At 51.0% G+C, this 25,117-nt stretch overlaps 1 protein-coding gene and 1 long non-coding RNA gene across 9 annotated transcripts; one reads left to right on the top strand and one right to left on the bottom strand.

Annotated features, from left to right (window-relative positions):
* Window positions 1-332: 332 nt before the first annotated feature.
* Window positions 333-4,790, bottom strand: LOC309641665. Of its 2 annotated transcripts, XR_014252722.1 has the most exons (4): window positions 4,098-4,661; window positions 3,407-3,478; window positions 3,086-3,128; window positions 333-1,055 (listed from the first exon to the last, which is right to left on the bottom strand). It is a non-coding gene; the product is annotated as an uncharacterized lncRNA (long non-coding RNA). The 2 variants fall into 2 exon arrangements; XR_014252721.1 differs by lacking the exon at window positions 3,407-3,478 and having other exon boundaries at window positions 4,098-4,790.
* Window positions 4,791-4,809: 19 nt separating this feature from the next.
* On the top strand, window positions 4,810-24,506 carry SMARCC2 (SWI/SNF related BAF chromatin remodeling complex subunit C2). 7 transcript variants are annotated; one of them, XM_082421759.1, is made up of 30 exons: window positions 4,811-4,987; window positions 7,073-7,192; window positions 7,810-7,895; window positions 8,348-8,429; window positions 8,525-8,617; window positions 9,215-9,284; window positions 9,515-9,584; window positions 10,283-10,358; window positions 10,528-10,659; window positions 10,765-10,880; window positions 11,544-11,668; window positions 12,680-12,739; window positions 12,897-12,934; window positions 13,204-13,334; window positions 13,833-13,904; window positions 15,648-15,761; window positions 16,200-16,353; window positions 17,028-17,120; window positions 17,354-17,473; window positions 17,565-17,627; window positions 17,960-18,218; window positions 18,457-18,618; window positions 18,891-18,955; window positions 19,147-19,282; window positions 19,359-19,525; window positions 19,924-20,058; window positions 21,389-21,770; window positions 22,097-22,180; window positions 22,454-22,519; window positions 23,076-24,506. In XM_082421759.1, exons 1-30 carry the CDS (start codon window positions 4,877-4,879, stop codon window positions 23,150-23,152), a joined length of 3,459 nt encoding a protein of 1,152 aa, XP_082277885.1. In that variant the 5' UTR covers window positions 4,811-4,876; the 3' UTR covers window positions 23,153-24,506. The 7 variants fall into 7 exon arrangements, with proteins under 7 accessions (XP_082277882.1, XP_082277885.1, XP_082277881.1 ...); XM_082421756.1 differs by having other exon boundaries at window positions 4,810-4,987; window positions 17,357-17,473; window positions 22,097-22,519; XM_082421755.1 differs by having other exon boundaries at window positions 22,097-22,519.
* The last annotated feature ends 611 nt before the right edge of the window (window positions 24,507-25,117 follow it).

The following is a 25,117-nucleotide window of genomic DNA, read 5'->3' on the forward strand; positions in this document are numbered from 1 at the left end:
CATTGGTTTTAAGGTGAAGAGACAGAAGGAAGGAATTAGGCTGTGATGTAGAGACACCCAGCCTGATTAGATTAGGGTATCTAACTGGAAAGAATGAAGGATTAAAAAAACGGGTGATTTAGGCAGGGCATATTGATAATAGGAGCATGTGTTTGAACAGATGGGGCACTGAAATTCCTAGACAGGGGATTAATAAGATGAAAGCAGTGTTTTAGAGATTTAAGTGTGGTGAAACTGGGGCACCTGGAAAGCCACTGTAACACAAGCATGAAATAGATGATGTGATGGAGGAAGCAATGATTGATGAATGATGGGCATGGCAGAATAGAAAATGTCTGATAATTCTTTTTGCTTTTTTAATTAATTTATTTATTTATGGCTGTGTTGGGTCTTCGTTTCTGTGTGAGGGCTTTCTCTAGTTGCGGCAAGCGGGGGCCACTCATCGCGGTGCACGGGCCTCTCACTATCGCGGCCTCTCTTGTTGCGGAGCACAGGCTCCAGACGCGCAGGCTCAGTAGTTGTGGCTCACGGGCCCAGTTGCTCCGTGGCATGTGGGATCTTCCCAGACCAGGGCTCGAACCCGTGTCCCCTGCATTGGCAGGCAGATTCTCAACCACTGCGCCACCAGGGAAGCCCCTAATTCTTAAGGTTGGAAATAGATGGAATTGAGAGAATAGTATTAACAAATGGAAAAAGTTGAGAATGTGATTCTGGGAAAGAAAAAGTTTTGTTTGTGTTTTAGGTCGGGGTCCCCAACCCCCAGGCCTGGGACCGGTAAGGGTCTGCACAGCAGGAGGTGGGCGGCAGGCAAGCCAATGAAGCTTCATCTGCCACCCCCCATCGCTCACATTACCGCTTGAACCATCCCCCCCAACCCCTGTCCGTGGAAAAATCATCTTCCATCTTCCGTGAAACCGGTCCCTGGTGCCAAGAAGGTTGGGGACTGCTGTTTTAGGTGACATTAGGTCAGCTGTGCAGACATATAGGCAGCTGGAGATATAGGACGATGGTGTGGCTGAGAGGCCATGTCTGGAATGGTAGCTTGGGGCTTCTCTCTCAGGAGGAGGGAGAAGAATGAAGCTTTAGTAAAACTCCAGAGAAGAAGGGAGAAAATAAATGAGATGGAGAAACAGTGTTCTAAGAGAAAAGCAAGAAGGTACAATGTCTCTCAAGCCCAATAAGAAATCAATGGTTTCAAACGTAGCAAAGTTTTCTACCACAGGCTATTAAAGATAGCATGGAGCTGGAGGCAGAGGGTATACATTTTATTTTATTTTATTTATTTTTAAATTTATTTGGCTGTGCCAGGTCTTAGTTGCAGCATGCAGAATCTAGTTCCCTGACCAGGGATTGAACCCAGGCCCCCTGCATTGGGAGCTCAGAGTCTTAACCACTGGACCACCAGGGAAGTCCCAGAGGATATACATTTTATTAAAAAAAAAAAAGAGTAGAAAACAACATGGTGATTTGGAAGTGTCAAGTGAAGGTATAGTTTTGTTTGTCCTAAATTAATGAAGGATTGAATGAGTAGAGTAGGAGAATTTTAACTTGTTACAGAAGGATATTCATGGAAGGTTCCTTAGGAGGTTGAAATGAGTGGGACTGCAAGCCAAGGTGCAGAAGGTAACTTCAGGTCAGAAGAGCAAGGCCAAATACTGAACCAGAAAATGAAGAATGCCAGTGGGTAGAATGTAGTAAATACGTAAGAATAGTGAGAAAGGGGGCCTGGTTATGCAACACAAAGAAAAATATAAGGATAGAGAGATAGGATTTGTTGGGATGGAAGGGTGAAGGAATTGTGGGTGGTGGGCTGTGGGGATGGTTAAAATTTGAAATTATCTATTGTACAGGAAGGTTCAAAGTCTTGGCCTCTCACCCCCAGAGTTACAAGGGAAGCATCTGAGAGTGAAAAGTAGTATCTCAGGTACCAAACAACCTCAGCCAGCTTATTCTGGATCCAGATCCTCCATTTTGTAAACCATGGGGGCCTTCTTCTCTTCACAACATAGTTGTCGGTTGCCCTCTGCTGGTCAACTTTGGTCCTGGCTCTTCAGATATTTAAATTTGAGAGTGTGTGCAAAATGGGATTTGGTAGGCAGTCCAGTACAGAACCTATTAGATTCTATTCATTCAGTACATTTTTTTATCACATCTATGTCTAAGGCCTAGTAGAGGAGGTACAAACAAATAAAATACACAGTCTTTACTCTCAAGAAGCTTACAGTCCAGTCTGAGTGAAGATTAAAACATGTACACATGACTATGTTAAAAAACATCCATGTACGCAAAAAGATTTTTTTGAAGTGGCTTATATGTGCCAAGAGTGTATATTCTATGGGGGAAGAAAGATTTCACATAGAAAGATTAGGGAATAGGATATGGTGGGAGACAGGTGGTTACAGAAGACTTCCCAGGAGAACCAACATTTAAGTGGAGACTGAGAAGAAGGTAAGGATGAGAAAGATTATTTCAGGCAGAGAACAGCAGGAACACAGAAAAATACTATGCCAGGAACTAACAGAATACCAGTGGATGAAATGTAGTGAATATGAAAAAGTGGGGAGAAAAAGAGGGACCAGATCATGAAACACAAAAAGCAACCATGGAAGGGTTTACGGTCCCTGGCTACCTTAAACCGGGGTAGTGTGGATGCTTTAGTGCAGCTTTACATATATCAGCTCATGTGGTCCTCAAAAGTACCCCTACCTACCACATGAAGGCTCCAGCAAGTGGTGGGTCCAGCCTGCACTCACCTCTGAGAAAAGTGGACACAGTTGAGACTATTTATGAGGTAGAATAATGTAACTTGTTTTATTTTATTTTAATTAATTTTTGCAGAAGCGTGTCAAAGGAGATGCCTTGCATTCAACCTAGTGGATGGTGGTGGTAGGCTCTAGCTGTTGTAATCACGAACCTCAAAGAGGAGGGGTAAAAAGACGGGGAGGATGGAAAATAATAATGGTGTGGGGGGCAGGGGGAAGGAAGTGGTGAGGCAAAAACAGCATGAGTGGAAAAAACAGCATGAGCAATGATAGGAAGGTGGGAAACTCCAAAGTGTAAATGTGTAAAAAGCTCTATGAATTACCTTTGAACCCCCTGCCCTCTGGGGAACCTTCTTGGAGATGTGGCTGTGCAAGAAATAAAATACAAAGAGAACATCTTCAACAGGTATCCTAGATATTCCCCACAGTGAGCAACTGGGAATAGGAAGAACCGGCTGAGGTGAGTACAGGAGGGTTAGAGGTTAGAGAAGGATTAATCCCCTAGCTAGGAACTTGGAACATGGAGAATTTAGAACACATAATGAGCACTCAATAAAAAGTGAGTTATCTTCGCACACTCTGGCTCCAGCTGGATTGGCAGCGTTCATGATTCAATAGGCTACTCCCCACTAGCCCTGTGATACCTGAGGTGCAGCTCTTCACAGCAATCCCAGTGAGAGAATGCCTTGTTTCCCCGGTCTTCACTGTAATCAGACCTACAAGATGTGACGTCTGGTCATGGAATCCAGAGGTGCCCTCTTTACCTGGAAACTCCAGTTTTGACTATTATAGCACAACAGGTATTCACATCCCCGAACAAAACTTAACCTTTCTTCAACCAAATCCTTTGCTATGCCCTCCCAAAAGAATGAAACAAGGTATGCCAAAACTCTGCTTGCAAAGCTGAAGTTAAAGAACTCTGAAAGTGCCTTGTATCCTAGCAGCCAATACAGTTGTGCATAATTACGCTTCTCATGGTCACCCTCATTCCCGCCCCCCTCCCCCCAAATCCAGAGGTGAGACCTTCTGGCTTCTGTTTCCGAGACAAAGGGAAGTGCACGAAAGACACGTGGAAGACAAGGGGCTCCCTTCACACACCCTTGAAGGAAAAAAAAAAGCGGTCGTCACGAACAGGATTCGAACCTGTGCGGGGAAACCCCATTGGATTTCGAGTCCAACGCCTTAACCACTCGGCCACCGTGACTTCCAAAACCACTCTTCGCCGCGCATTTACAGAAGGGGTCCGCACAGCGACCCGGAGGGAGTGCGACACAGGGAAGCCGGGCCAGGCCCAAACACACACACCCTGTGACCTCCTCCCGCCCCGCTCCTTACCTCTTCCTCCACGCCGCTCAAAGGAATAGAGTCTGGTGGACCGGGTGACCCAAGGACGGAGGGTCTCCCACCCCACGAAGATGAGGGTCTCAAGGAGCGTAAAGCTATTCAGGAGGCGATGGTGAGGCCTGCAGAGGAAGCAGTTGGAGAGGAGGGGCTGGGCCCCCAGGGTAGCGGCTAGGGGACTCCTCGGGTTACGGAGTGAGAGGCGGACCTGGGACATGGCCTTAGGGGCGAAGGAGGCTCAGAAAGAGCTTAAACGGGGAACTCCTGCGGATGGATGAAAGGAAGGAACTTCTTGCGGAAAGGGGTCCGGGGTTCCTTGGGATTAAGGGCTCCGTGGGGTTAGAAATGGGCAAGGTGAGGACTACTCGGAGCTATGGGCTGGGGGCTTCTCATGCCACGGGCATCCCCTTGGGGTAGGATAGAGAGGTACCCCACTTCCCGGGCTGAAAGGCAAGAAGAGAAAAGGCTTCAGGTCGGTAAAGGGCGATCTCAGGGGAGTGTGCGCCCCCTCCAGGAAACAGCCTCCTCCCCGAAGCTCCGGCCGCTCCCGCCGCCGCCGCCGCCGGGGAGGCCGCCAGGGTCGGCCCCGCGCCCCGCGCTCTGCCGCCGCCGCGTGCGGCCGGCCGGCAGGGGGCGCTGCGCGGGCCGGGGCCAGCCTAGGCGGCGGGAGGCGGCGGCCGCGGCGGCGGCGGGAGGCGGCGGGAGGCGGGCGGAGGAGGAGGCGGGAGCTGAGCTGAGCGGGGCGGGCGGCGGCGGGGCCCGAGCCCGAGAAGATGGCGGTGCGGAAGAAGGACGGCGGCCCCAACGTGAAGTACTACGAGGCCGCGGACACCGTGACCCAGTTCGACAACGTGCGGCTCTGGCTCGGCAAGAACTACAAGAAGGTACGCGGGCAGGGCCGCGCGGGGGCCGGGGGCGGGACAAAGGGACCGCGGCCCCGCGGCCCCCCCCGGATCCTGCCCACCCTCCGGCGGCCCGCGGCCCGCGGCCCCTCCCCCGCGGCGTCCTGAGCGGCCCCAGCGCGCCCTCCGCCGCCCCGCGCCCCTCCTCCAGCCTCTTTTACCGCCCCCCCAGCCTCTGATTCCAGCCCCCGCCCCCACTGCTGCGCCCTCTGCCCCTTGTTTTTCTCCGCTGGCCCGGCGGGTCCCGGTGCCAGCTGCCCACCCTCCATAAGCCATCGCTTTGCGGGCTTTTCCGGGAGAGACGGCCGGGGGTGGACGGGGTGCCGAATGCACACCCCCCCCCCACACACACACACACAGCGTGCCCGGCACGGTGCCCGCCAGAGCTCCCCACGGGGCCAGGTACCAGCAGGGTTGAGGCCTCCCCGGTGCTTTGTGTGTGTTCAGAGAGAGATGATGAAAGCGGGAGGGTAAACAGCTACAGAGCAGGCCCTCGACTGCTCATCAGCCTGAAAAAGGCCCCCACCCCGGGATCACCTGTCTACCGCTCGTCCCCCATCTCCGTACAAGGGGCAACAGAACCTCTTTGGGAGTCAGGGTAAAGGAGTTCCTGGGCAGCCCTTCTAAAACCATTCCTCAGCTTCACATTGAAGTCACCCCACCACCTGGCCTTGCATTGCCTTGGGTTTGGGGTTCAGAGTCTGGGACACACTTTATGTCCATAGTCCCCCATCTCATAACAGGAGATACAAGGTAGTGAACAAAGGGTTCAAGCCTTACCTGTCTTTTCTACCAGACCTCTTCCTGGTGGTGTCTTTGTCTGTCTATAGGCCTGGTTGAAAGGAACATCTCTACATAGGGCTTTTCTCTGGAGATGGTCTGCCTTTCTTCCTTCTCACTACCCCCAGTTAGGGGTTCTCTTTCTGACGTTCCTTCAGCTCCCCAGTTCTTCCTGCCCAGCTTTGCAGCCTGTCAGAAGTGTGATGGGTGGTTTAGGAGGATGCCCCCCTGATCCTGGTCATGAGCCTGGGAGGTCTCTCTGGGTGTCAGGATCTTGACAAACAGCTGCTGGGTCTGTGGCTTGTCTGTACCCCAGCGTGAGGCTCTGGTTCCCAGGCATCTACCTTTGACCTTTTGGAAGGGAGATCAGTCTAGGGGCTTAGTCTCTGGCCCTGGGGGGATTGACAGCCTGTGACCTGGTTCAGCTTTCAAGCTCTTAGCTCTCTGTCATTTGCTTTTTCTTTCAGGGATCTCTTTACACCTCCCACTGAAAGGTGCGCTTTTCTCTGATCAGGGTTGAGGAAAAAGGGGTCAAAAGGTAAAGAGAAAGTTAGCCTCTTGGCACAGTTTTAAAATGAGAACAGAAGGCTAGGATGCTAGGTAGCATAATATGGAAATATTTAAGAAGGCCCAGGGTTGCTTGTCTCCGATACAGTTTCCTCAGAAAGGATAGATGTTGTCTTGCTGTTTCCCACCAGGCTGGGTAGTAGCTGGTCTTTTTTTTCCATCTAGCAAGGCCTGTGAAGACATTTGTGCCCAGTCCTAGCAGAAGCAGAATGTACAAACTATTCTCTCAGTCCGTTTGCCCTACCTTATTACTTCCTTGCATCTTTTTTATTAGGCTGTATTATCGGGGGAATCTTGACCTTCCACAAAGTTACCCCAAGAAGTAGACTGTTGTCTCACTTAGAGCCTTGAAGATGTTGCTTCTGTGGCCTGAACTCCGTGAATCTTCAGAATTTTACAACTCTCAGTGCTGTTGGCTAGAGATCAGGGTCCTGCAACTCCATTTTTAGGTTGTTGGCTGAGGGAGAGTAGGAGACTGCCTTTACCTCCAGCACCAAAGACTGGTAACCTAGGCTGGAGGCAGCAGAATTTCAACTTCTTGGTGAGGGGCATCTAGGGCCTTCCTTCAGCCATTTTCTTTTTAGAGACTAGACATGTGGGGGAAGAAGACACTATTTCTTTCTGCCCCAGATGCTTCCAGAGCTCCTGGGCAAGAAATAAGGGAGATGGTGGGTAATTGATCTGGGATCTATTTTTCTTTCCTTTTCCCTGTTCCCCCAGTATATACAAGCTGAACCACCTACCAACAAGTCCCTGTCTAGCCTGGTTGTACAGTTGCTACAATTTCAGGAAGAAGTTTTTGGCAAACATGTCAGCAATGCACCGCTCACTAAACTGCCGGTGAGTGCAAAAAGCACGGGGGCAAAGCCTCCAAACCCGAGAGGGAGTTGTTTTTTTGTGTTTTTGTAAATTTGTAATTTTTGAGATTTGGGTGATTTCCTACCATCCCTTTCCCTGGTTGGGGTGTTACTGGCTTAGCAGAGTCCGCAGTTTACCATTCCCTTTGTCCTAGTAATATTCTGTGCAACAGGTTATCTCACAGTGTCTAAGCTCAGTCATGAAACTCATGGCATGGTTAAAACACATGAGATTTGGATTTGTACAAGCTTGTGTTCAAATCCTGGCTCTGCCACTTGGTGTCTCTGTGATCTTGGACAAGCCATTTATACCTTTTGAGTCTTGGTTCCTTCATCTCTCCATGGGATTAATACACCTACCTTGTAGGGTTTCTGTAATGGTTAACGAGGTAACCCAGTAAAGCACATAGCGGGGCTTTGTGAATATTGGTTTCTTTCTCTCCTCTCTTCCAGGCCTCATGATAGAATGGCACAGGGGTTAAAGAATTCCAGCTTCAAGAGGGAGATCAATTCAGCATAGGATTTTGTGAAAGGATTGTTAAGTCATAAGAGAATTTAGGATGTAACTCTCACATACTTCTTCCCTTCTCAATTTTGTAGATCAAATGTTTCCTAGATTTCAAAGCAGGAGGCTCCCTGTGCCACATACTTGCAGCTGCCTACAAATTCAAGAGTGACCAGGGATGGTGAGATGCCTTCTCTTCTCTCTGTGCTTCTTACATTTAGTTTAGAGGGAATCCCCCTTTATGATTCCCTGGGGTCTTTGTGGGGTGGGAGAGCATAGACATTCTTGCAAGTCTCTTACTTTGCTAGGTCAGTAGGCCTGACCTGCTAGGTTGGCTGGGAGTCAGAGCCAAAACAGTCTCCAAGAATGAGTGAGTATGTGTATGTGCATCAGTGTGTGTGTTGTAGAGGAAAAGGGATTCTTAGGTTGGCATCTCAAGCTTTTCTTTGTCCTTTTGCACTAAGTACAAAGTGATTCATGGAGTTATGATCAGTGAACCCCAGATCCCAGGTGATTTTGGCAAAGCTGAGGGCACGATTGCCTCCTAATTTCCCATGTTAAAAAAGTCTCATACTCTGACCTCATCCCCAGACTTGAGCTATACCACTCACTAGATTATTGCCTCTTTACAAGGCGGCGTTACGATTTCCAGAATCCATCACGCATGGACCGCAACGTGGAAATGTTCATGACCATTGAGAAATCTTTGGTGCAGGTAATAGGAACCTCCTCCATCCATCTCCCTTCCCTTGGTGAGAATCCGAAACCCCTTCCCTGTAATCTCATCCCATTTGTTTCTTCTCCCTACAGAATAATTGCCTGTCTCGACCTAACATTTTTCTGTGCCCAGAAATTGAACCCAAACTGCTAGGGAAATTAAAAGACATTATCAAGAGACATCAGGTGAGTGGGTGGGTCAGGAGAGGTTTTAGAAACTCCATGACTCTCTTTCTGAAGTTTTCCATACAAGAAGCAGCCCTGAGGTAGCCCTGCCTACTTGGAAAAGTATTAGAATTAAAGCCTTGAGCCTCTCTTTCTCTGTTCCTCCCATTTCCCAGTCTTGGCAGATTTGGATCACTGTTCCTAGAGACTGCATGCGCCTGGGGGAAGAGCATCTACTTCCACTGAGCTAGAGATTGCCTGATTTCAGATCAATGAAATCTTTGCTCTTTGGAACTCTATAATAACAAGCAGATGTTGTTAGGACATACAGGGACATAAAATCGACTGTACATTTCCCATGTGTGACAGATTATCTTCTCAGAGGATTATCTGCAACTTAAAATTCTTTGATTTGTCTCCATTATTTGCACAATCCCAGCTGTTTCTCTCTGCCACTTAGCTGATGTGTGCTTAGAGAATGCAAACCAACTTTGATACCATTCTGAGCAAAATATGATTAGGAAGGCAGATCTGTGGTTAAAACTTACTTTGGTTTATTTACATCCATGAGTAATTCAGAGGGGACCATACTTACCTGCTTCTCCTTGTGCCATCCAGGGAACGGTCACTGAGGATAAGAACAATGCCTCCCATGTCGTGTATCCTGTCCCAGGGAACCTGGAGGAAGGTGAGACCTGGGTTTTCTTGGTCACTGCAGTGGACAGCTTGGACTAGGAGGTGGAGGACTGCTCAGCAGCTGTGCAGTGCCTGGGCTCCTCTCTCCTTTCAGCCCTGAATCCTCTTACCACCTTTGTTCCTATTTCCAGATCCCCTGCTGCAACAGGAGTTGTGTACAGAGTTATTTTGTGTGTATATCCCTTTAGCTTATGTTTCTCTCTGCTCTGTCTCTATCCCCAGAGGAATGGGTACGGCCAGTCATGAAGAGGGATAAGCAGGTTCTTCTGCACTGGGGCTACTATCCTGACAGGTGAGGATGGGTTCCTGGGGCAGGTTTAAGTACAAGAGCCAGACTGAGAAGCCCTAGAACATCTAGTGAAGCAAGAAGGCACTCTCTGAGGGTTATTTTTAGGTCTGTTAATTTGTTCTCCTCCCACCTATTACGCGAATCCTCTGTCTTGGGGGAAGCTTGGACTTACTGGACAAGGCTTAGTCTAAAAGGATTGGGGCTTTCTGTGTGAAATGGTTAGCGTAGTATAATTTTTGGTAAGTAAACATTAGAAATAATCTCAATATCTAACAGTGGGAAAATGTTTCAGCAAATTTATATATCTAGTCAGTGGGCTATTTTGCAATCTTTAAACTGATAGAGATAACACGTGATTTGTAGATAAATATCGCAAAAAGTAGGACGTAAAATAACATCTAGTATCAATGCAATTATGTAAAAACAAAATTGTACAGAAAAAAGTTACTGGGGAAAAAATATATCCTGAATGTCACAAGAACTTGTGTTAGAGTGATTCTTTTCTATTTTTGAAATATTTTATGATCATTTTTATTACTTTATAGTGAAAAGAATCCCAATATTAATTGGAAAAATAATCATACCAAAAAATAACCCAACAACCCATACTTTTTGTAAATGGAAAAGGTAAAAGGTTTCCACTTTATTTTTCCACAACTCTATCCCACTGATTGTGCTTTACGCTCAATTTCCCGTGGCAGTTACGACACATGGATCCCAGCCAGTGAAATTGAAGCATCTGTGGAAGATGCCCCGACTCCTGAGAAACCTAGGAAGGTGAGCTTTTCTTGTCCGTCCCCCCTCCCCCAAGAAGAATGCCAGGGCCAGACCACTCTTTGGAGGTGAAGCAGAGACTCCTGTGCCCTTGGGCTCCTCTGTTAAGGATCCCCAGACAGAACTGGGGCTTCCAGGCCTCTCTCCAGGACAGTCTGCCTTTGTACTTCAGGTTCATGCAAAGTGGATCCTGGACACAGACACCTTCAATGAATGGATGAATGAGGAAGACTATGAAGTAAATGATGACAAAAACCCTGTCTCCCGGCGAAAGAAGATTTCAGCCAAGACACTGACGGATGAGGTGAAAGCTCTTCTTCTTTTCTCCTTGAGCCCTTAGCGCAAGTCTCAGAACAGGTCTTTGCTGGAGATTGTTGGCTGACGTTTGCCCCAATTCTCCAACCTGCAGGTGAACAGCCCAGATTCGGATCGACGGGACAAGAAGGGGGGCAACTATAAGAAGAGGAAGCGCTCCCCATCCCCTTCACCGACCCCAGAAGCTAAGAAGAAGAATGCTAAGAAAGGGTAGGCCAGCCCCTAACCCGCCCCCGCCTTTACTGCTCTGTCCACAGCGTGGTGAAGGAAGGAAGGACAAATCCCCTCCGTAACCACTGGGCCCTGACCTGGGTGAGCCTGAGAGGGAGGATGAGGATCTTCTTTAGCTGTCCAGTGGATACTTCTGATCCTGGCCACTAGTAAACTCAAAGAGAGCTTAATCTCCAAATGAAAGGCCTTTGCCTCTTCCCATTACTCTATAGTGATTGGTTTCTCTTTGCTCAGCTCTGCCCTCAGGATTCTCTCTCCCTTTTTTATTTCCTTCCAGTTTTATTGAGGTGTAGTTGACATACAGCCCTGTATAAGTTTAAGGAATACAGTATCATGATTTGGTTTACATACATCATGAAGTGATTATCATAATACATTTGGTGAACATCTGTCGTCTCATGTAGATAATAAATAGAAAAATAAATAGGTAAAAAGCTTTTTTTTTCTTGTGCTGAGAACTCTCAGGATTTCCTGTCTTAGCAGCTTTCATGTGTACCATACGGCAGTGTTAATTCTATTTATCATGTTGTACCTCACAGTCCCTTTGGGAGTCTTTCTTGCTTCCCTCCCGTTGGACCTCACCTTCCAGGGATTCCTTGTCCAGGGGTGACTAGATTCTCTTTCACTCTCTTTCCTTCCCAGTCCCTCAACACCTTACACCAAGTCAAAGCGTGGCCACAGAGAAGAGGAGCAAGAAGACCTGACAAAGGACATGGATGAGCCCTCACCGGTCCCCAATGTGGAAGAGGTGACATTGCCCAAGACAGGTATGGGCCAGGCCAAGCTCCTGGGCCCCCCCTCCCTGTCCTGCTCTTCCTGTGTCAAACCCCCTGGGTGGGCTGACTTCCCAGGCCCAGCTCCGGGTCTAGAGGATCTTTCCCTTCAGCTTGGCTGGTTATTGAAACCATTTTCATCACCACAGACAGTCCTCGAACTTCATATCCGTATCTGAGTTGTGGACTGTGCTCTGTCTCCAAACTCTTTTTTATTACACACAACATCAGTAAAATGTATTTGAGCACAAATTATACACGTGTACTGTTTACCACTACTTTAGGAACGTTATAAAACACATACATTATCTAAAAATGGGCAAATGTAGAGGATAAGATTAAAAAATATAAAGAGAGGTTCTGATATTCTTTGCCTGTATTTCAGTGAACCCTCTTTTGCGTCCCCATTTTGGAGACCATTGCTCTGAAGTACTGGTTTACAGTCTGTATTCCATAGACATCCAGGAGTGGGTTTCAGGAGTAGGATAGAGGAGGCCACTGAGAGAGAGGAGTTCCGGCTTCCACCCCCTCATCAATCAGAGCAGCTCTCCTCTCTATCTGTGTTTTCTCCTGAGCTTCTGTGTATGAATTCAGTGGAGGAAAATGTCCTCTATTTTCAAAAATGTTTAAGATCCAACTACTCCTCTACAGAGTGATTTGGTCAGACTCTGTCTCAGTCCATGAAGAACTTACAGACACATGAATGGAGATAAGGGCCAACCAAAGACAAGAATGATTGATGAGTATTCATAGAGTAGAAGATGCTTCTTTATAAGAAAAAAGTTAAATTAAATGAATTTTTTGTTGGGGAAGGGGAGAAAGTGGCAGGAAGGGGAGAAAGTTTCAAGCCGCAGAATGATTGTGACTGGAGGAAGTTACTACGTTTTGTGATCAGATGGGGCAAGCTTTTGGAGAAAGTGAGCTCTCTGGAACTGTTAGCAGTGGAGAGGCGAGGGCTTGATTTAGGCAGAACCTGTCTGTGAAAATGACTCTCTCCCCTGGCAGTCAATACTAAGAAGGACTCGGAGTCAGCCCCGGTCAAAGGAGGCACCATGACTGACCTGGGTAAGATGGGGAGCTTGGGGCAGGGTGGTCAACGCCCGAAGGAGGGGACGGGAGGCTGCCACCTGCCCCTAGCCTACCGGGGCCTTTCCGAAAGCACACTTGTTCTGCGGCCCCTGAGGAGGCTCCAGCCTTCTATCTTGCTGTCTCTCTCTTTCAGATGAACAAGAAGATGAAAGCATGGAGACCACGGGCAAGGTGGAGCCAGTTTAGAGAGGCCCCTACCTCTCTATGTGATTCTGACTTGTGATTATAAAGTTCCTTCTACCCAGAACTTTCCACTGCCCAGACTTCTCCCACCCTAATTCTAGCTGTTGCTCAAAACTCTGACGCTTTGAGTCCCAGGGCCCAGAACTGTTCATTCCCATCCCATCTTTAGTGCCCACATTCCTGGGGTGTAGGAGAAGCAGGGGGTTGCTAGGGGCAAGATGGGGATGCTGAGAGTCCAGCAGCCTCCATCCTCGCAGGATGAGGATGAGAACAGCACGGGGAACAAGGGGGAGCAGACCAAGAATCCGGACCTGCATGAGGACAACGTGACCGAACAGACCCATCACATCATCATCCCAAGCTATGCTGCCTGGTTTGACTATAATAGGTATCGGTGCTCCACCTTCTCACTAAATCCTCATTTTCCTGCTCCACAGATGAACATGTTGTTCCTCCTCCTGCCTCCAAATAAGTTACCTCTTCCTCAGCCAGGTAGACCGGGGTACAGTTCAGTTTTAGGGAAGCTCCTGGTCTCTGAGTCTTCCAGCCCTGGCAGAGAGTTCTCCCCAAGCGTCTCATTCCTTCCTGCTGCCCCATCTTCCAGGCTTTTCCTCCCTTTGTTTTAGGGAAGCTCCTGGTCTCTGAGTCTTCCAGCCCTGGCAGAGAGTTCTCCCCAAGCATCTCATTCCTTCCTGCTGCCCCATCTTCCAGGCTTTTCCTCCCTTTGTTTTAGGGAAGCTCCTGGTCTCTGAGTCTTCCAGCCCTGGCAGAGAGTTCTCCCCAAGCGTCTCATTCCTTCCTGCTGCCCCATCTTCCAGACTTTTCCTCCCTTTGGGGTCTCATCTCTCCACTAGAGCCTCTGAATGCACCCTTTCTTGTCTTGCAGTGTTCACGCCATAGAGCGGAGGGCTCTCCCTGAGTTCTTCAATGGCAAGAACAAGTCCAAGACTCCAGAAATGTAAGGAAATCTCAGCTCATGGTTCTCTCCCTCCTGTCCCCATTTGTTCCTCCCGATCCAGTGTGGCAAACATTTCTTCAGCTCCTTCCATGAGCCAGGCACTGTGCTAGGCTTACAGAGACATGGTCTCTGCCCATAGGCAGCCTCGGCCCAGCACTGTGACCACTGCTCTCTAGGATTTGCCTGGGGGCCATATTAAGCATATGCCTCTTCTGTTCAAAACAAGTATCTGCTCCGGTACCTGCAGAGCCTTTCTATCCATAATTACTCATGCTGTCTAAAATGCAAATATCTCTAGCATAAGTAGTAGCTTTGATTAAAATATAACTGACTACTATTGGTCCCTTAGAGTAGGTTTTCATAGAAAAAATGGGAGGAGGAACTATTAAGACCCAAGTCTGTGAATTAAGGGATGGAGAGACGTGTTTTGTAAAATCTGGGCTTGGGGCTCAGAAGTCTTCATCTCCTTCAAGGCTCCTCCTTGGGCCAAATCTGCCTGGCTTCAGTTTGGTGCTTTCCATGGTTAGGGATGCTCCGGGATATATATGGTGAGGCAGGTGAGACTTCGTGCTGAGCCCAGGCCCCCTGAGGACTGAACCAGCTGGCTTCCCAGCTGCTCCTCAGCCTCCCCACTCCCTGCTCCGGGGCCACCTTCCCTTCCACCATGTTTCTTTCCCCGAAGCCTGGTATGGTTCTCTCCTCCTCGTCTTCCTGGGGAAAACAGTGTGTGAAAAAGCCTTACTCTCTCCAGAGGAAGTAGTGACAGATGACAGGAGTGCAACTTGATCTGCAGGCAGAGTTGGAACTGGAACTGTTCTACGCTTTGCACTCTTGGTGTAAAATAGTAAATGATAATTGCCTACGGGTATTGAGAGTTTACTATCTCCCAGGCATTATCCTAAGTGTCCTACATACCTTGACTAATTTAATCTTCACGTCAGCTTTAGAGGTAGGTCCTATTATCTTCAGTTTAGTGATAAGGAAACTGAGGTGTAGAGGGGTTAAGTCACTTGCTTAAGGTCACACAGCTCGTGAGTAGTAAAGCTGGGAGCTGAGTCCTTTAGTCTGGCTCATGTTCTCAAATTTTACACTATACCACACAATAGCTACCATTTTGGGGGCTCGTACAGTGTGCCCGGCACTGTTCTAAACCTCTATAGACCTTTCTAATTCTCAATAGACACTTCATTTTACAGATGAGGAAACTGAGGTTCAAAAAATTTAAGGCCATCACAGTAGAACTAGGATTTGAACTTAGACCTTTCCACCTTTGAAACACGTGTTCTCAATACCATGCCATGCTGAGTAGGTGGAGGCACCGATCAGGACTTCCCTTTAACATCTGCCTTTGGAATTAAGGGCACTTTCTCTTACCTTTTGATTCCTTTTTCAAAAGTTGGATTGAGGGAGTTCCCTGGTGGCCTAGTGGTTAAGATTCCAGGCTTTCATTGCGGTGGCCTGGGTTCAATCCCTGCTCAGAGAACTGAGATCCTGCAAGCCGAGTGGCACGGCCAAAAAAAGTTGGATGAAACATCCCCAAGTACAGCCAAGGAGATAACTCATTTAACTAAAAACCCCATCAAAGGTTTGAACCCCTTGTGTCTAGCACACAGTGACCCTCAGTGTGTATTGAGTCAGCTGCGGTGTTCTTCTCTGTCTCTGTCACACAGGAGGAGTCCTTAGCTCTCTTATCATTTTTCCTACCCTTCAGCCCTCTCATCGTTCATCTCTCTCTCTTCTAAGCTACCTGGCCTATCGAAACTTCATGATCGACACTTACCGGCTGAACCCCCAAGAGTATCTCACGTCCACCGCCTGCCGCAGGAACCTGGCGGGTGATGTCTGTGCCATCATGAGGTGGGTCTGCAGCTGAGGGGCAGCGGGTACCTGAGGATGAATGCCCACAGATGTCTCTTGGCTGAAGTAGAGAGGCCGGCAAGGAGCATAGGGGACGAGCAGGAAAGGACATCTCTAGAGAAAGGCAAAGTTCAGGTTCGGGTACGGGTGACTTAGGGAATGGCAGGGGCACTCTCGGAAGTGTGGAGGAATGGAGGAGGGGCGCGTCTGTAGTGAAGGAGCCTACCCAGCGAGATACGCAAGAAGAGATGTTTAGTAGCTGGGTGGGTGTGGAGAGAGGCCCCCGCTGTGGATGTAGACGTGGGTGTCCCTGGCATGTAGGTGCTGGGAGGAGACCGTATTTCCCAAGGAGTGGGAGGAGCAGAGAAGAGGGTGCCCCAGCTCCACCCCCAGCCCTCCTCCTCGTGTGTGACCCTGTCTCTGCCTGTCTCCTCACAGAGTCCATGCCTTCCTAGAACAGTGGGGTCTTATTAACTACCAGGTGGATGCTGAGAGTCGACCAACACCAATGGGGCCTCCGCCCACCTCGCATTTCCACGTCTTGGCGGACACACCGTCTGGGCTGGTGCCTCTGCAGCCCAAGACCCCGCAGGTAGGGCGAGGGGCTGTGGGGACAGGGTGGGATTGGGCAAAATGGGGCTTCTTCGCACTTTTCTTTTTCTGGTTTTTTAGGATAATGGTTCAGGAGTGTTTTGAGGCTTCTTCCTTTCCCAGGGGATGCAAAGGGCCACAGGAATCAGCCCCATGTATTTAGCACCCTCTCTCAGCCTGTGTGCCCAAGACTGTGAGGACTTGCTGAGGCAGAAGAGATGCTTCTTGTTCTCGGGGAGCAGACAGGCTAATTAGGGGACGGAGCAGATAGAGAAAAATGGCTTAAAATTAAGTTGCATGAAATTTTTTAACTTTGTCACGTTTCCAACATTTTTTCATTTTTGCTTCATAATTTTTATCACTTCCATTTTTTTTCCACTTCCATTTCATACATTACAAAAATTAAGAAGAGAAAAGTTACGTGGCTTGCCCAAGGTCACACATGTAGGGCTAGAGCCTACTGGTCCAGCTCCTAAGAGAACCTGTAAAGATCCATGTGAATACAAATGGCTATCATGCCAACTACAGATCTAAATAATCATTAAGGGAATACGGAACAGTGGCATGAGTGCCCCCCGAGCTTGCGAGCTGCCCGGCATTTGCTCTTGAGGCCTCCAGGGCCTTGGCCTGGTCTTTTCCTGCCCAGCCTCCATGACGCCAAGCTCTGTCCCCCAGGGCCGCCAGGTTGATGCTGATACCAAGGCTGGGCGAAAGGGCAAAGAGCTGGATGACTTGGTGCCAGAGACGGCTAAGGGCAAGCCAGAGCTGGTAGGTGGGGTGTAGACCCCGCTGGGCTTCTTATTTGCCCCTTTATTGGGGGGCCCCTGCCCGGGAAGAAGAGCCATGAGAGCAGAGGAGCTACAGCAGTGAGGGAGGAAGTCCCGCCCAGGGGTGTCCCTGGCTGTGGGAAGGAAGCTCCTTCTGTCTGTCCTCTCTCTCTGTCTGCCCCTGGCTCCTGGTGGTCACTTGGACTCACCTCTTTCTTTCCCCTCCACAAATAGCAGACCTCTGCTTCCCAGCAAATGCTCAACTTCCCTGATAAAGGCAAGGAGAAACCGACAGACATGCAAAACTTTGGGCTGCGCACAGACATGTACACAAAGAAGAACGTCCCCTCCAAGGTATGGAGGTGCGGGCCGCCTGGGGGTGGTGCACCTTCGCTCCTTGAGGCTGCGGGCTCCTCCCTCTGACCCACCTGTGTTTCCCCTGCAGAGCAAAGCTGCGGCCAGTGCCACTCGAGAGTGGACAGAACAGGAGACCCTGCTACTCCTGGAGGTAAGTAGGGCAAGGGAAGGGGAGCCCTATGAAAACGGAAGTGGCCAGGGGGCCGGCCGCACTCGTGAGTGGGGAGAGCATGATCTTGCCCCAGTCTCTCTCCTTCCTGGCGCCCATTGCACCTGCCCCAAGGACCAGCTCCAGGCCAGGGACTGGGACCATTTCGTTAACCCCTTGTCCTTTCTTAGTGCTACTTGCAGATCCCCCTTGGACCCAGGAGAGTACACAAATACCACAAACCAGAGAGCTTTGAAGCAGCTCCGTTTAGTGGGATGGGGGTGTTGACCTTCAAGGAAAGTGGCTAAGTGAGGTTGTGTCTCCACCACCACCAGGCACTGGAAATGTACAAAGATGACTGGAACAAAGTATCGGAGCACGTGGGAAGCCGCACACAGGACGAATGCATCTTGCATTTTCTTCGGCTTCCCATTGAAGACCCGTACCTGGAGGACTCAGAGGCCTCCCTGGGCCCCCTGGCCTACCAGCCCATCCCCTTCAGCCAGTCAGGCAACCCTGTGATGAGCACCGTTGCCTTCCTGGCCTCTGTCGTCGACCCTCGAGTGGCCTCTGCTGCTGCGAAGTCAGCCCTAGGTAATGCAGAGGGGTCCTGGCCCTCCTGGTTTGCGTTTGAAGGGCTGGGTACTCAGGCCGTGAAACCCCCTCAAGTTTGGCTGCCCTCCTGGCCTTGTCTGCTGCTGGCATCAGCCCAGGCACCTGTCCAGCTCCATGAAGGTGTAGATGAAGAGCCGGGCTTGTGAGGAAGCTCTCACAGGGAGAGCCAGAACTGCCTGCCACCCGCTCCCAGCCTCACCCTCTCTGGGTCTTACAGAAGAGTTCTCCAAAATGAAGGAAGAGGTACCCACAGCCTTGGTGGAGGCCCACGTTCGGAAAGTGGAAGAAGCAGCCAAAGTGACAGGCAAAGCAGACCCAGCCTTTGGTCTGGAAAGCAGTGGCATTGCAGGAACCACCTCTGATGAACCTGAGCGGATTGGTAAGACCTGGCATGTTCCCGGACTCTTCCCTTTCTACCAAGAGCCTGAGCCACCTGGCCTTCCCACACCATCCCTGCATCCAGTTGGCCTCAGAGCACCAGACGAATGGGGAGAATTGGTGGGGCTTTTGCTTTTCCCAGGGCTTTACCTTAGGTACTGCGGCTCCCCACTGGTCCTCTCAGTAAGATCTTGGCTAGGAGAAGGGGCTGTTGGAAGAGCGTTGTAGCCAGACTGTGTCAGACATTTCCCGTTTCCTCTTCCCCGGGCCCAGAGGAGAGCGGGACTGACGAGGCGCGGGCGGAGGGCCAGGCCACAGAGGAGAAGAAGGAGCCCAAGGTATAGCGGGACCCACACAGGCTGGGAGGGCAGAGGGGACAGGCGTGGACCGCGGTGGGGGGAGCCGGCTCCGTTCAGCTCAGGCAGGCTGGGCTGGACCTCCCAAGTAAGAGGCGTAAACTCAGTTCCTGGTCTGGGCCCTCTGTGTGCGTACCAGCGCCCTGATGCTCCCCCCTTTCCCGGGACTCCAGGAACCACGAGAAGGAGTTGGGGCTATAGAGGAAGAAGCAAAGGAGAAGACCAGTGAGGCGCCCAAGAAGGATGACGAGAAAGGGAAAGACGGCGACAGCGAGAAGGAGTCAGAGAAGAGTGACGGGGACCCGATAGGTAAGCCTCGAGCATGGTGGTTGGGGTCCAGGAAGGAAGCGAGGCTGTAGGGCTCAAGACCCTTTTCCTGGCCCAGTTGATCCTGAGAAGGAGAAGGAGCCCAAGGAAGGGCAGGAGGAAGTGCTGAAGGAAGTGGTGGAGTCGGAGGGGGAAAGGAAGACGAAGGTGGAGCGTGACATCGGCGAGGGCAACCTCTCCACCGCTGCGGCCGCTGCCCTGGCTGCCGCTGCTGTGAAGGCCAAGGTGAGGACCAGAGACCCAGGGGAGGAGGTGCCCCTTCCCTCATCTCACGTCACCTGGAAGAAATCCTTTCTTGTCATCCTTAAACAACGCTGGTCTGTTTCCTTTCCCTTTTGATCGTGAGAGGGAGACTTGGTCATCTCTTCTCTAAGCTTTCTTAAGCCTTTACCATTGGGCCTGTTTTCACCCTCTAATTATTTGACCTTGTCTTATCCTTTGCCACTCTCTCTCTCTCTTCATGTTCTTTTAAAAATATCGGTCAAGCCTGTGCTACTTTCTGGGTTGTGACCACAGCAAGTTCGCTCTTGAAACCTGGCAGCCTCCACGCTACCCTTCTCGGTCCCGGAACGTCTTCAGCTGGGTCCTCCCACTGACGGGCCGCCCCACCCCTCCTTCCTTAGCACTTGGCTGCCGTTGAGGAGAGGAAGATCAAATCTCTGGTGGCCCTGCTGGTGGAGACCCAGATGAAAAAGTTGGAAATCAAACTCCGGCACTTTGAGGAGCTAGAGACGATCATGGACCGGGAGCGAGAAGCGGTGAGTTGTGTCCCCTGGGTGTCGGTGGGGTCCCACCTTGACACTGGGCTGGGCCCCAGTTTAGGATGGAGGGAGTAGCAGTGCAGAGAGCCTGAGGCCGACAGGACATCACAGCAGAGCGGGCTAGCCCAGGCCAGGGCCGGAGCCAGCCCAGGCAGTTGGGGATAAGCAACCCACAGTTGCAGCCTGGAGACCGAGGTCCCACAGAATGTCAGCTCCAGGGTCACGTTCTAGTTGGTTCTTTGATTGCTGCATCTCCAGGTCCTTGAAGGGTGCTTGGCCCATAGTAGACTCTCAATAAAGATTTGTTGAGTGATTGAACAGGTTTAAGGCATGATGAGAGGGTAAGGGCTTCAGATCCAGGAGGTGAACTTGGAAAGGGAATGGGATGGACAAGGTGTTGAATCATTTTGATTTTGAGAAGATACAAAAGAAAGAGAAGACAGGGACTCTGACCCTGATCTCCTCCGTTGAAGAGATCAGACATACGACATGGAGACATCAAGACCAGTTAACGCTTCAGGTATCTGACAAACGCAGATTAAGAGGTTTCCAATTAAGAATAAAAGTCCTGGGGCTTCCCTGGTGGTGCAGTGGTTGAGAATCTGCCTGATAATTCAGGGGACACGGGTTCGAGCCCTGGTCTGGGAAGATCCCACATGCCGCGGAGCGACTAGGCCCGTGAGCCACAACTACTGAGCCTGCGCGTCTGGAGCCTGTGCTCCGCAACAAGAGAGGCCATGACAGTGAGAGGCCCGCGCACCGCGATGAAGAGTGGCCCCTGCTCGCCGCAACTAGAGAAAGCCCTCGCACAGAAACGAAGACCCAACACAGCCAAAAATAAATAAATAAATAATTAAAAAATAATAATAATAAAAAAAAAGAATAAAAGTCCTGAGAGAAAATGGAATAAAGGCGAAAGCTCAGAGGCTAGGGAGTTGATCTGGGATGGCTTCCTAAGAATGGTGAGTTTTTCTCCAGTTTTGAAGGAAGCAAAGAACATGATTTGACAGGAGGAACTGGAGGGGTTTTCCAGATTAAAGTAATGACAAATTCAAAGCTTTGGAGCTGAAATGAGCAAGGGCTGCCACCAGATTAAGTCCACTGCAGTGAGAAGCCAGCGGGCAGCCAGAAGACCTGGTGGGGGGAATTGGAGAGGGGAGGGCGGGGGGGGTGGCGGACACCGAGGAAGCCAAGCACAAGGGTGAGATTTGGCTTGGGGAACTGCCAGAACGAGAGTCTGCATTTGTCAGAAGACAAAGCAGGGGACAAGGCGTTCGCCTCTGGGGTCTCCTGAACCCGAGTAACCGTTCTTCATTGGTCCTGGCAGCTAGAGTATCAGAGGCAGCAGCTCCTGGCCGACAGACAAGCCTTCCACATGGAGCAGCTGAAGTACGCGGAGATGAGGGCCCGGCAGCAGCACTTCCAGCAAATGCACCAACAGCAGCAGCCGCCCCCGCAAGCCCTGCCCCCTGGCTCCCAGCCTGTCCCACCTGCGGGCGCTGCTGGGCCACCCGCTGTCCACGGCTTGGCTCTGGCTCCAGCCTCCGTGGCCCCTGCCTCTGCGGGCAGTGGGGCCCCTCCCGGAAGCTTGGGCCCCTCTGAACAGATTGGGCAGGCAGGGTCAACTGCAGTGCCACAGCAGCAACAAGCAGCTGGAGCCCCCCAGCCTGGGGCAGTCCCACCAGGGGTACCCCCCCCTGGACCCCACGGTGAGTGATGGGTTCTGAAACTCTCGCTGACTGGAGGGATCCGGGTGAACGTTCCAGTTCCCCTCAGAGGGGGTATGGGATAGGACTGGAGATGAGGCTCAGCCTCGATTTCGATAGATTGACCTTGGTTATATCCCTAAGCCAGCAGGGATCCCTCCCCAAGCCCAGACTTTGGGAATTTTGTTCCAAGGATTTACCACTTACTCTAGTATCAGGAAAAAGGAAGGTGGCACCTAGGAGTGACGAGGTTATCCTTGCTGTGAAAGTGAGTTGGCAAGTGAGATTGTATGCTTCTAATCTTCTTGATCTCTCCTTTTCATTCCCAGGCCCCTCACCGTTCCCCAACCAACAAACTCCTCCCTCAATGATGCCAGGGGCAGTGCCAGGCAGCGGGCACCCAGGCGTGGCGGGTAATGCTCCTTTGGGTTTGCCTTTTGGCATGCCGCCTCCCCCCCCTGCTCCATCCATCATCCCATTTGGTAGCCTAGCCGACTCCATCAGTATTAACCTCCCCCCTCCTCCTAACCTGCATGGGCATCACCACCATCTCCCGTTCGCCCCGGCCACTCTCCCCGCCCCTAACCTGCCTGTGTCCATGGCGAACCCTCTACATCCTAACCTGCCGGCGACCACCACCATGCCATCTTCTTTGCCTCTTGGGCCGGGGCTCGGATCCGCCGCAGCCCAGAGCCCTGCCATTGTGGCAGCTGTTCAGGGCAACCTCCTGCCCAGTGCCAGCCCACTGCCAGGTGAGAAGGGTCCTGGAGGGGAGAAGGGTGAGGGAGAGGGGTCCACGTGGAGGGCTGGAGGGCAGGTGGGGAGGGGCTCAGGTACTAGAGCTTCCACGATCCCTTTTTGAACGCTCTGGTAAAATTAGAACACAGGAGGGAAGGGCCTCTCTGGCTGTCCTCCACCATTCCCCAGCCTGGCAGCTGCCACCCCTGGGATGACGCTGGTGCCTTTCACTGGTGGGTCATGGAGGAGTCCTGTGGCACAGAGCATCTCCGTTGTAAACTGGAAAAACGGCTACTTGTCTGCATGATGATTGGCGTTCCCTTTGCTTGTTCCCGTCACGTTCAAGTGCCCCATTTAGAGAGTTCCCTTGGGGGCAGGAGGAGGATTTGGGGTATCCCAGTTTTCCCAGCGTATGGTGGGAGAGGGTGTCGGGGAAAGGAAGTTGTACACCGTGGGTACTCTTTCATCTCCTGTCCATTGCATGCCATGCCCGGTTGTTTGTCTGGTGGCCTGGGTCTGGAGCCCTCTCTCCTGCTCACCCCAGCTGATGCAGCTCCCTTCTCTCCACAGACCCAGGCACCCCCCTGCCTCCAGACCCCACGGCCCCGAGCCCAGGCACAGTCACCCCTGTGCCGCCCACACAGTGAGGAGCCAGCCAGACATCTCTCTCCCTCACCCCCCATGGATATCAAGGTTCCAGGAACAGCCCTCTCCCCACCATTGGGACCCTTCCCCAGCCTGGAGAGTTCATCACTACGTAAGGAAAGCTCCTCCTGCCCCTCCAAAGCCCCCACCATGCCTGTCAGGGGCATGCACTTTTATATTGGATTATTCAAGGACTTCTGTTGAAAAGATGTTTCTAATGTCTGGGAGAGAAGATAGGATGGGGATGCTGCCCTCAAAGGAAGGGCTGGGGGAAGTGTTTATACAAGGTTCTAATTAACCACTTCTAAGGGTACATCCCCTCAAAACTATTGCATTTTTTATGGATTGAAAAAAAGTGAAGCTCTTTAAAAGGAAGTAGAGATTTAAAAAAAGGCACATTGGAGCTCCCTCCACCCAGTGGAAAAAAATCCAACTTTTACATATTTTGAGGAGGGAGGTGAGTTTTAGGAAAGGGGAATTTAGGTTCTGGGGAGAGCTCTGGGGATAGAACAGGGTGCAGAAATCTGTCTCCTCCAGCCCCTCGTTAGTGACTGAGGCAGCTCCCGAACTCCCTTGGCCACCCCACCCCCAGTTTATTCCCACTAATCTCTCCTGCTGCTTCCTCGGTGTTGCTGTTTTAGGCCACCCCAGCTCAGCCAATGGCCCCTTTCCCTCTGAATGTCAGCTTTGTGTTTTAAAGTCTCCTGCGTAGTTGATGTCAGCGTATGTGTATTTGGTGGGGACACATTTTGGGGGTTCCTGTGGCAGGTAGTAGAGGAAGAAAGGGCGCTCGGGGCTATGCTGCCTCCTGCCTGGGCTCTGTCAGCGAGCGGGCTCCCAGAAGATGTGGAGAGGGGCTCTAAGAGGATGGGAAGTCCTAAAAACATGAAATTGTCAAAAGCACTTAAGCACCTCCTTCTTAGGGCTTGGTGGGTCACCCCGCTCACCTCTTCCCTCTCCCACCAAGACCATCAGAACCGTGGCTGGCAGTAGCTAGGGATTCCTTGGGATTTGGGGCAGCAGCCGGGGAGGGGGTGCCCGACCTAGGGTAGTGCCGACCCCCTGCTTGCAGCTCACGGCTCGGCTCTGCTCCCCGGATCCCAGTGCCCCCGGTACCAGCTCTCCCCTCTTCGTCCTTGGTGTGAAGGCAAAAGTGACTCCAGGCTCTCCACCAGTTCTTCCTGGTCCCTCCCACCAGGCCTTGTGTTCCTTGTGTCCCCATATTTCTCTTCCTCTGCGTCTTGGCACCTTTCTTCTGTTCAAAAGTTTTCTGTAAATTTTCTCTTTTTTCTTTCTTCTTCTTCTTCTTTTTTTTTTTTTTTTTTTTTTTTATAAATTAATTTGCTTTCAGTTCCATCTGTGGATGCCTTCTGTGTTCTCTTACCTATGGCTGTTAGGCGGGGGGAATCGGGCTGGGGGCAGCACTCCTGGAGTCCTTCCCAGTGGCGCTCGGAGGGGCTGGAGAGGCACTGGGCCTCTCTCCCAAACAAACGGGCTGAGGGCAGCACAGCTGTCCGGGCTGTACAACTGGTGCAGGGACTGGGCAGAGGCTCTCACCTGCCCTCAAAATAGCCATTTAAGACTTGGAAGGACATCCTCACATCCCAGAGATTTTGTCTATTTATCCTTTCAGAAGTGGTGGCTTCATATCTTCCCTTATTAGGTGGGGAGAAGGCAGGCATCTCAGCTACTTGTTACTGTTGGCCCCTAGCCTTGCTGAAGTGACAGACAGGCTCAGGCAGTGCTAATATGGCCTGGCTTTTGTGCCAGTAAACACTCCCCGGGCTCCCCGACAAAAGGCCTTCAGTGCTGGGGAGGGCTAGGAGAGGACTCAGCGCCATATGGGATGGCGCAAGGGTGGCCAGCCTTGGTGCTACAGGGATTTATGGCTTTCCTAATCCCCAAGGGGTAGCCTTTGTAGCATCAATAACTAAGGCCAGCATTTCTTAAATCAGGCAAAGATGGTT

This window comes from Balaenoptera physalus (assembly GCF_965194825.1).
Source record: "Balaenoptera physalus genome assembly, chromosome: 13".
In the NCBI taxonomy this organism is placed as follows: domain Eukaryota; kingdom Metazoa; phylum Chordata; class Mammalia; order Artiodactyla; family Balaenopteridae; genus Balaenoptera; species Balaenoptera physalus.

Coding starts and splice junctions, on each gene's coding strand:
- SMARCC2 (XM_082421755.1), top strand. CDS start 4,877: ATGGCGGTGCGGAAGAAGGACGGCGGCCCCAACGTGAAGTACTACGAG. Junction 18,956..19,146: donor AGGAGAAGAAGGAGCCCAAG/GTATAGCGGGAC, acceptor CCGGGACTCCAG/GAACCACGAGAAGGAGTTGG. Junction 19,526..19,923: donor CCGCTGCTGTGAAGGCCAAG/GTGAGGACCAGA, acceptor CTCCTTCCTTAG/CACTTGGCTGCCGTTGAGGA.